At 21.5% G+C, this 11,095-nt stretch overlaps 3 protein-coding genes across 3 annotated transcripts; 2 read left to right on the top strand and 1 right to left on the bottom strand.

The window, feature by feature from the left end:
* Window positions 1-1,540: 1,540 nt before the first annotated feature.
* Window positions 1,541-5,119, bottom strand: PBANKA_1312800 (CLASP domain-containing protein, putative; the record flags this gene model as incomplete). Its single annotated transcript, XM_034566710.1, has 7 exons — window positions 1,541-1,612; window positions 1,753-1,813; window positions 1,911-1,975; window positions 2,182-2,299; window positions 2,389-4,304; window positions 4,587-4,879; window positions 5,065-5,119. 7 exons carry the CDS (start codon window positions 5,117-5,119, stop codon window positions 1,541-1,543), a joined length of 2,580 nt encoding a protein of 859 aa, XP_034423280.1.
* A 2,334-nt stretch (window positions 5,120-7,453) lies between these two features.
* PBANKA_1312700 (gamete egress and sporozoite traversal protein) lies at window positions 7,454-8,558 on the top strand (the record flags this gene model as incomplete). The annotated part of the gene is made up of 3 exons (XM_034566709.1): window positions 7,454-7,559; window positions 7,811-7,959; window positions 8,064-8,558. 3 exons carry the CDS (start codon window positions 7,454-7,456, stop codon window positions 8,556-8,558), a joined length of 750 nt encoding a protein of 249 aa, XP_034423279.1.
* A 1,222-nt stretch (window positions 8,559-9,780) lies between these two features.
* Window positions 9,781-10,248, top strand: PBANKA_1312600 (conserved protein, unknown function; the record flags this gene model as incomplete). The annotated part of the gene is made up of 3 exons (XM_034566708.1): window positions 9,781-9,826; window positions 9,960-10,044; window positions 10,158-10,248. The coding sequence occupies 3 exons, from the start codon at window positions 9,781-9,783 to the stop codon at window positions 10,246-10,248; spliced, it is 222 nt and encodes a 73-aa protein (XP_034423278.1).
* Between the last annotated feature and the right edge of the window lie 847 nt (window positions 10,249-11,095).

The following is an 11,095-nucleotide window of genomic DNA, read 5'->3' as shown; positions in this document are numbered from 1 at the left end:
TTTGTATAAATTTAAATTATTATATAGAATTAGTAAATTTGAAAAATCAAATAAAAACAAAATAAAAATAATATAATAGAAACTGGACAAAAGGCGAAAATATAAATTTTGTAATATAATTTATTTATTTTAAAATAAAAATAATATACAAATAATATTTTTTTCAAATATATATAAAAACTTTTAAAACAACATTATTTAAAAGCTATTAATACTTTCTAAATTAAAAAAAATTATGTAAATAAAATAAAAATTTTATTCAATAAAACGCGTATATAATAATGGAATAAAATTATCGAATTTGTCTACACGAAAACTAAAAAATGTATTATTTTTAAAAAATGCACAAAAAATATGTATAGTATATTTACTTGTTTATATTTATGATTTTCGTGATGTAAACATATAATATATGCATATGTACACAAAAATCAAATGTAGCATACCCTTTGTAATTATATGCAACTTATTACACGCAATAAAAAATGGTGCATTACACGTTTGTCTACTTGCCACATACATATAATAGCATTTTCTACTATTTGTGTTATTGTAAAAATTAAACATAAAAAAGGAAAGGTAAAGAAAACATAGAAAATTCAGCTTTTATAAATCCATATTGTATTCCTTTCCTTTTAACTATTATAACAATTATGCACTAGAGGTGCTATATTTTCCCAACATTTTCATGATTTATTTTTTATAAAATATTTATATTTATATTTTACTATTACCTAAATGCTGTCAAATATATAACTAATTATGCAGACCCATTTTTTATTAAATAACAGCTTATTTCCTCAAAACACCAAATATAATTTTTGTGTATATCACAGGAAAAAAAAACAGTAGAATGTAAAAAAAACAATATATTTGAAAATTTCGAAATGAATAGTAAATAAATGGGATATGGAAAGTAGACAATCTTTACATAGTTCATTTTTAAAGGAGAAAATAATTGTGTATACATTAAAAATACAAATTTCAGGTATTGTATAAATAATTAAAATATTTATCAAAATGCTTTTATATATAACCATATTATAAATAGTCTATTACACAAAAAGTGCTTAATATGTAGAATTTGTCAAAAAAAAAAATAACCTAGTTTTATTAAAAATATTATTCTATCCTTTTTTTCTTATTTTAAAATAATATTATTTGCAAAAAAAAAAAATAATAATATAAAATAAAATGTAATCACATACATACTGTAATAACTTTTATAAAAAATGAATTAGTATCATTTAATTTACCAAAAATACAATTTTCCAAAAAAATGAAAGATACATATAATTTTAATAAAAAAAAATATATATATATATATAATAAAAATAAAACAATAGCATCCAATAAAAATGAGATAAATTAATTAAATATAAATACAACTAAAATAAAAATAATAATAATATATACATGCCTATGCCTAAATATTATTGTATCTGAAACAGCCAACAAATATAAATAAATGGTTATGAGAAAACGGCGAAAATAAATTAAATATTATAGAATTTTTATTGTTCTAAACTGTATATAAAAATTAATTAAACTTAATTTTCCCCAACACTGAATCGATTTCATTTTCGGATGTTCGGTCAATCAGATTTATTATCTACAAAAGGGGAGCCAGTAAATCAGGTAAGTATGTAAGCAAGAAGTAAATAAATAAATAAATTATTTAACAAATAAGTATATTAATTAATAAATGTGTGGGGGAAAGCAAGTGAATGAAGGAATCAATCGCGCCGTTACCTTTTTCACCTTTTCGGGGAAAATATGCAATTTGGAGCTAATAGGTTGAATTGGGCATATGCTGAAAGGTTGGAAATGTTAATATGCGAAATGAAATACGTTAATAAATAAACAGTGAACATATTATAATTTTATTCAATTTTTCATCTTGCTCATACTTGTCTAGAACGACCAGCGCTACTCTTGCTGTACATTTTATTTCAGCACTTCCAACAGATGTACACTAAAGAAAAGGTAATTGCATCATCAATGTTATAGCTATTTTTATTTGTTTACATATGTATGGTCATATATCCAAATATACGAATTACCAAATGTAATTCATATAAACTCAATGAGGTACACAAAGTATTGTTAAATAAAACAATACATATCAACTAGCTAAAATGTAATAATAAAAAAAATGGAATATCCATTAAATATACTAACCTCTAGAAGTGCCTCGATTAACTTATTAATCTCCTTATACTTTGAAATGTTTTCTTCAAATTTAATAATAACAGCAATTAGGCACTTTAAACATATAAGATTGTAAGTTTTCTGTTTTCTAAAAATAAAAAGAAAATTGACATGTTAATATATATGTGCATGCATGTTTGTGTAGACAAATACGTGTTATTCACATTTAATCCTTACGATGTTATTATCTTGACAAAATAAGAAATAAGTTTGCTTTCACTACAGGAATTACAAATAGATAACAATGAATTATTTGCAGCATTACTTAAAAAATCATTAGATGTTTGAAATGCTTTCTTTAAACATGGCATAACAACATCATCTAATGTATTGTCCATTTTTTTTTTCCCTATAGAATAAAATTCAGTTAAACATAATAATGCATTTTTTGATACACAGGATCTAGGACTGTTTAATAATTCTACTATTGATCTACATATTTTTCTTAAGTCTTTTATAAAATTATTAAAAAATAATGTATCATGATATTTTAAAATAGTTCGAAGATTAATTAAATTTTCTATTTGTTGTTTCCACTCTTGATCTTTTGTAATTTCAAGTAATTTTGTTATCATATCATTTATATTATCAATACTTAATTCAAATTCAAAATCTTTTATATCTTCATATGTAAGATATGTCATTGTATTATCATTTTTTATTTTTGAACATACACTTCCATTTTTTCCACTTTTATTTGGGGTTACATTACGTGATATACTAGTTCGTTTTTTTTCACTTTGGCTATTTTTTTCCTTAACATTTAGGTAGTTATTATCTTGTATATTAGTATCAACATTCACACTATGATTCAAAGATTTTGTTGTATGTTTACTTACATTTCGATATCCACTGCTACTTAAGTTATGGATGTGTGCTTTATTTTTGTTTACAATTTTTATTTCAGGATCATCCTGAATATATGCAGTATCATCGACCAACGCTTTTTTATATGCACTATTTTTTTTGATAGAAATATTTAAATCTTCATTTAAAGTATGTGGCTCGATATGCTCTTCAACTTTTATTTTGTTTTTTGCTTTATTATAATTATTCATGATAATATTCTGATCACTTTTATATGATACAGATAGATCATTGTTTATTTTATTACTGGTGTTTCTATTCTGATTTTCTCTATATTTGTTATTATTAATATTGCTATTGTTTCTAAGGTTTTGATTGGTATATATAATGTTTCTAGTTTCTTGACCCTTACTATCACATTCTTCTAGCATGCCTTTATAATATTTATCTCTCGTTGGCATTGCATAATTATTTTCCATTTTATATCCATTTTTTGATATTTCTTTTATTGTATTTTTGTGTAAACTATCATATAAAATGCTTTTTTTATTTTCATCATAATGTTCATCTAAGAATTTATCTCCATTATTTTTTTTATTTTTCATTTGTATAATGCAATTTTCATAATTGTTATTCATGCCGTTAATATCTCTCTTTTTAACACCCATTTCATCTAGTGAGGTTTCATTTATTTTTTTATACCGTTCATTGATTTTGATATTATTACTATTATTATATTTCTTTATGTCTTTGCTCATGGAATTATTTTCTATATCTTCAATATTCGATCTTTCATTTTTTATATTTCTTTTTTTAATTATATCACAATATTCTAACATATTATCCTGTCTAATATCGTTATTCTTTTTTATTTCAAATGGACCCTTAATTTTTTCATTGCTACTTATAAAATGTTCGTATTTCATCTTTTTTTCATTTTCGATATTAATATTTTTCCAAGAGTTAGAAAGATTGTTATCACATACTGGGGTTTCATACATTTCGCTAAAACTCAAATGATTGTTATTATCATTTTTATTCGTTATCAAGTTTGATAATATGGGCTTTTCCTGAATTTTTAGCCCTTTTATATTATTTAAATCGACTGTACTTTTTTTAACACTTATATCTATATCATTCACCAAATCCTTATTATTTTTATCTTTGTATTTTTCGGAATGTTGGAGATTTATTGTATTATTGGTTTTATTATTTTCTTCTATTTCTTTTGGCAATTTAGGATTAGATGGATTTCTTTTTTTGAGTAATGTAAGTTGGTATCTTTGCTACAAATAACATAAAAAAATATATCCACATTAATATAAATAATACAAAAAAAATAATCAGCTTTCGATTTATGTAATATTTCACAGATTCATAGATCGCCTATTTCATTATATTGATTTTATTATTTTAAAAAATGTATTGCAAAGCGATTTGGTTGCCTATCATTACGAACACCATCCAAATTTTTAAATGAATAAATTATATGAACAGATACATACAATAATAAATACAATATTATTGTGAAAATATAAAGTGTGTTTGGAATGTTAGAAGAAACTTACAAGTTCGTTTAAAGGGGATTCGAAAGTATAATCGTTGTTATCGATATGGTTTTTATAATTTTTAACATTATTTACTTCATTAATATTTTTATTTTCTATAAATCGGTTATCTTTATTCAATTTAATATTTATTCCATTGTTACGAGATGACTCTAATTCTAAATTATGATAAAGGTTTCCATTTGTAGCATTGTGTAATTCTTTATTTCCTTCATTTTTTAGATAAAGCAAATCTTCAACAATTGAGTAGTCATCTTGTTCATCGATTGATTTTCTCTTATAATTTATAGTGTCTGTAAATAAAACAAAATTTAATATATATAGAGATAATATTAGTTTATGGAAAGTTTTTTATATTACATAAGACTATATAATATTTAGTAAGTTAGGAAATTTAGCAAAGATAGTAATATCATTAATTCTTATTTAGTGTCTTTTTTGCAACATTATTCCATTTTATCTATTAATATATGTATACCGTCTATAAATGTACTTATACTTTCTCTATATTTGCTGTGTCCTAAAGTAGGCATTTTTATTATATTGTTTTGAAATTTTTTGTGTAAATAAATATATATTAATAATTACGTTTTAAAATATTAATAAATATTATAACTGCAAATAATGTAATAATAAATATATTAAATATTTAAAATGTTTTATAAAAATTTATAAATTCCTATTTTATAATTAAAAAAATATCACATTTTGTATTGACATGTTGAAAAAAATTGCACACACTATATACACTTTTATAAATATATAATACAATTTACATATATGAAATCATCAATGAACGAGATTCTTTATGATAAAATAGGTATACATAAAAAATAGTTGATCTTCATTTTTTAATAATTGTTCAAAACATATAATTTACACAAAAATTCAAAATTACTAAATATTTTCAAATATAGAATTTACATTAAAACAAAATATGTATGTGTTAAGTGCACAAGAAAATTATGATGAGGAAAATATTTTGCAATCATTTATAATTGCTTGAATTTTTTCCCGAATTAAAAATTTACATATATAATGATTTTGGATATTTTTCGAATTTTTTATTTTTTATTTAATAATATCATTTTGAGGACTTTACAAAAAGTTCAATACAACGTGTATGGAGATATATGATATTAAAAGAAATAATATTATGAAAAACAAATGAAATTATAAAATACAACGAAATGTTTTTTAATATAATACTAATTGAATAATTGTAGGAAAAAAACATTGAAATTTAATAGCTGTAAAATTGTATTATGATAAGACCATCGTTTTTTTATAAAACATATTAAACTATAATTCAACAAAAGTAACAATTATAAATGTTGCTTAATTAAAACCAGAAACAAACAATAAACGAAAAATGGCGATAACAAATCTAAAGAATATATATATATTTTTTATATTCTATATTTTCCTTATAAAATTATTTATAATTATTACATGTTCATAATATATTTTTATGTTCATGTTACTTAACATGTATATATAATAAAAAAAAAACTAACCGCAAATTAATTATATAATACATTAAAAATTATTAAAAATATTACGCCTACAGGAGAATAAGACAATATATTTTCTTTTCCATATATTTCTTTTACAATTTTTGCAAAACTAAAAAGCTATTTTAATGTATTAAAAAAAATATGACGATTTATTTTAAGCCATATATGTTCATGTATCTCTATGTGTGTGTTTACACCCTTTTATTGTTATATTTGGATAATAAATAGCTATGATTTGAAGTAGCAAAATTTACAATGTAAATAAAATTTCGTATGTTTTTTTTTATTGGAAAGTCCAAAAACATGAATAAAAATGGCTTATGAATTATAAAAAACGAAAAAAAAATATAAAATAATAAAACATAATAAGCATATGCTTACAATTGAAATAAGAAAATGGTGAACTTTTTTACAGGTCAAAAAAAATATGCTTATATATTTGTACTATTTTTAATATATTAATAGATGATTAAAAACTGTAATATTCACCTCATAATGAAATAAGAAAGTAAAAACAAACAAATAATTAAAAAGACAGCTCACAACATTAAGCATATAAATATATATAATATGTTATAGCCCTGTTAATTATTTTAAAAGAAATTTTTAATGTTATAAACATTAATTCATCATAAATACTTTTTTAATTATCAATATATGATTAAATAAGGTTGTCTTGAGATCATTGCAATAATATTTTTATTTTGCATGAATAAAAAACAGCGGTATTTATATACCTATATTTTTGAGGAGCTAGCTAAAAAACAAATGTAAATACATTATAGCTTTTTTTTTATTATTTAAAAAGCTAATCGAACAAATAGCGTCATTAAATTAAAAAAATGTATAGTCCAATTGTGTGTGTAAATATTTAATAAAAATACTTTTAATATATTAACATGCATATAATAATTTGAGGTGAAAATGTATTAATATTAACATAATAATCAAAATTTTAATTAAGCAAATACATGTATATAAAAAATGAAATGATTAAAAATTTATGTGTTCAATTTTTATGTCTATAAATCACAATGTCTTTTTTTTTCGTTTTTTGATAATGAAAAATTTCAAATAATTAATATTAATTGTTACACATATCTTATATTTTATTTTTCGTCTTCCCTATGAAATTTAATAAAATGTACAATACATTTTTTTATAATATTTGATTTCTTTTTAATGATTTAATTTATCTTATTTTTGATTTAATAAGTATTATATCTTCATTATTTTTATGCGCGTGTAAATAATCATATTTTACTTTTCATTATTTTCAGTTAATTTTTTATCTTTTTCATTTTTATTGATTAATATTTTTAATATTTATTTGTGTAATCCTTGATAAAAATGAAAGTCTTTTTGTGTTATGCTAGCATTTTATTTGCGTCAATTCTACATTCGAGAGCCATGATACTTAATTCCCTCGGGAACAAGCCTTCTTCATATCTTGAAAGTAGGATATATATTTTATATGTTTAATATTGCCTGTTTGATATATTACACATTCGAGTGCTTGTATGTATACATGTATAATGTGTAGCCCTTTGCACGATTTTTTGTCTACTGGGCATTTGATATGCAGTGTATTTTATCCCATATATATATTTATATTTATTTATCGAGCACAGTGTAGTAAACAAATTCAATTATATTTGCTTGTCTAATAAACATACTTAATATTTTGTACCATTTTGTTTTATTCAGTTGGTGACACAGTTTCGAATCAAATTAGTGAAGCATGGAAAAATCATGTAGACTCATTTATCGATGTTGTATCTGAGAAAATTGTTGACAAATTCGAAAAAGATATCGAAAATGATAATGTTCCACATAATTTATTAGCTCTTCTTGAGGTAAATACATGCCTATGTGTTATATTGTTTATATTTTTTTTTTCATTCGATAAGCGTATTAATATTTATGCTTATATATAACATTTTTTTGTTTGTTTTCACAGAATGACGCTGAAATATTTGATATCAATACATATGAAGGAAAAGATATAGCATTTATTCAAGATGCATTCATTAGAAAACTAAGAGAAAGATTCAATAATAGCAAATTTGGGCAACACACAAAAAAATTAGGATCAAAAATTAAGCAAAAACTTACAAGTCTTTATAAGAAACACAAAGATAAGATAAAGCATTTTTTAAAAATAATGCTCAGCAGTTTAGTTATACCTATAGCATTTAATTATATAAAGAAGCATCTAAATGCATGGAAAAATAAAACATTGGAAGCCACCAATAAACTTGATGAGGATGCTAAAAGTGTAGCTACTCCAATAATTACTGCTATATATGATAAATTTGGAGAAAAGCTTGACAAATATGTTAAGGATAATCATATAGACATAGGAAAAGAATTAAATGTACTTACTGATTTACAAAAAGAGAAAAAAGAAATTGATCAAATAGAAAAGGAAGAGAAAAAAATAATACAACAATAAAAGTATCCCAATTTATTATGGTGATAAATAATGGACAAAATAAATTTCCCCTAAAAATCGAAAATAATAATTAGAATGCCTTCATTTTATGATGTTATTTCTAACACATATATGTAATATTCTACAATGATTATATATTTAAGAATATGCATTTAACTATTTTGATCCTATGATTATATTTATTATTATTCACGCCTTTTATTTTTCTTATTTACTTTTTCTTTTGTGTGTATTTTATGTATTTACTATACAACCACAAAAACAATTGATAATATATTATATATTCGATTTTTATCCGTCTTAATTTCAACGATACTTTTTATAACCCCCAAATTAAAAAATCAATATTATTTGTAAATGTTATGTAATTGATATGACACTTACTCCTATATATAAATGCAATATTTTATGTGCATATTTTTTTACATTTTTTTTTCGAATGGTTCCATTACATATTTGGAATAAAAGGCAGTATTATAAAGCATGATTTATACTAAGGTTTAATGGCTAATCAAAATTTGTTAATATTTTAGTGTTATTATAGTTGGCAATTATTGTTTCCTTTTTCATTTTTTTTAATACTGAATATATGTATGTGTGTGAATATATTACTAATATATACCACCAAAATAATAAATAATCATATATATGCTATAAAAAGTATTAAAGATTTTACACTGGTTTTCACACTGCAATTTTATTCCATATATTATTTAATAAGTTAAAAATATAAATTTAAAATGCGTATAAAATATATTGTTGTCGAGCTTTAAAATAAACAAATTTGACCTTTTTATTTTAAATATTTATGGGATAAAACATTTTAACTTTATTTTTTATCTCATTTGTTATCAATGCAAGGAAAATGTTGTTTTTTTTTTCTTCATATTTGATAAATTTATATGTGATTAATTATTCCCGTTTTACTGTGGCTAAAATATTGCAATATTTTATATTTATTACCTTATTTATTCGTTTTAAAATAATAGAATTTTAATAAGCACATATATAGTGAAAAGAAGGATTGAAAATAATTACCATAGAAATTGTTTAACGCTAAATACAAGAAACATAAACGCATTTTGTAACAAAAAAATATTTAAATGAAATAAATAGTCTAAACTGTTTTGCTGGAGATATAATTTTTTTAAGCACACTGATTTATAGTACCCCATATAAATAAACATAAATAAATATATATAAATTAAAATATATTTAAAAGATGGAAAAAAACGACTCTAGTAAAGAATCTCGATTCATGAAATATGGTAATACTTAAAAAGATCTAGAATGTTCATTAAAGTGTTTGCACATTTTTGAAAATGTTAAAAATAAGAATATGTATACCATGATTTTTAATATACACAAAGTTACATAAATATGTGTTTTTAAATTATGTAGGAAGGAGCTTAACAATGAGCATATATTTTGTTGGAATTTGTTCACTTTCATGGTTTGTTTGTACTACAAGTAGAAGAAAAGAATGGTAATAGCTAAATAATGAAATACATGTTTTATATTATATTATTTTTATAAAGTAAAATTTATGTAAATATGTAATTTAATTTTCCTTATATATGCACAAAACTTTCTTAACAGGGCAGATATATTGCTTGATTATGCTCATCACAAAAGATGTTCTTTCTCATCTAATAGTTGGAATATTTATTTGAAGAAACTCAAATCATAATAATACAATTTTTTATGAAAATATAGCGATACCTTGTTCAAAGTAACTACTATTATTGTTGTTGTTTTTGTGTTGTTAATCCTTTATGTTTTCTTAATTAAAATAGTTCATTAAATTTGTTAATAAAATAAAAAGACCATAAATAGTTATTTCCAAAAAAGTGATATAATAAATATGCTAGCTTTCTCATCAATATTATATTTATAGAATTAATCAAAGTTCAAAGTTATATTGATCAAATATCGTTTTTAAAATAGGAAGATAAATAAATATAATTGCAAAGTTAGTAACCATAGGAATGATGAATATTCGTTTATTTACATATGATATAATTATTCATAAATAAGAGAATTGAGTTGAATTGGTGGATTTATTCCATGCACACATTTAAGTGTATGTTAAACATAATTTTATATATTATGCTTGCTTAAAATAATTCATTTAACCTTTATTTTATATTCACAATTTTTATGTTATTATATGTGTATTTTATTACAAACATGTTTTTATGTTTCTTAATATTTTAAAAAATTTTATATAATTGCATATTGTTCTTCAAAAAAAAAAAATATTTAAGCTGTTTTCATTTTAATCATAACAAAATAATAAAGGCTTATAATAAATGTAGATCTAAATATTATTTGTTTATTTTATCATTATTATACTCTTTAAAATAACTGCTAATTTTTCAGTTTGAACAATTTTTATAACAGTAGATATTTATATGTATCCAAGTTCTATGTACTTAAAAAAAAATTTAATTTAATTCACTAACTTTGCTTATGTTTTTTTATGGGCGTTAAAATGCAAAATAAAGTAAGACTAACAAAATTCGAAAAGAAGAAAA

The sequence above is a fragment of the Plasmodium berghei genome (genome assembly GCF_900002375.2).
Source record: "Plasmodium berghei ANKA genome assembly, chromosome: 13".
Lineage (NCBI taxonomy): Eukaryota > Apicomplexa > Aconoidasida > Haemosporida > Plasmodiidae > Plasmodium > Plasmodium berghei.
Note: the sequence above shows the minus strand (reverse complement) of the source record. Positions and strands in the feature narration are given on the sequence as shown.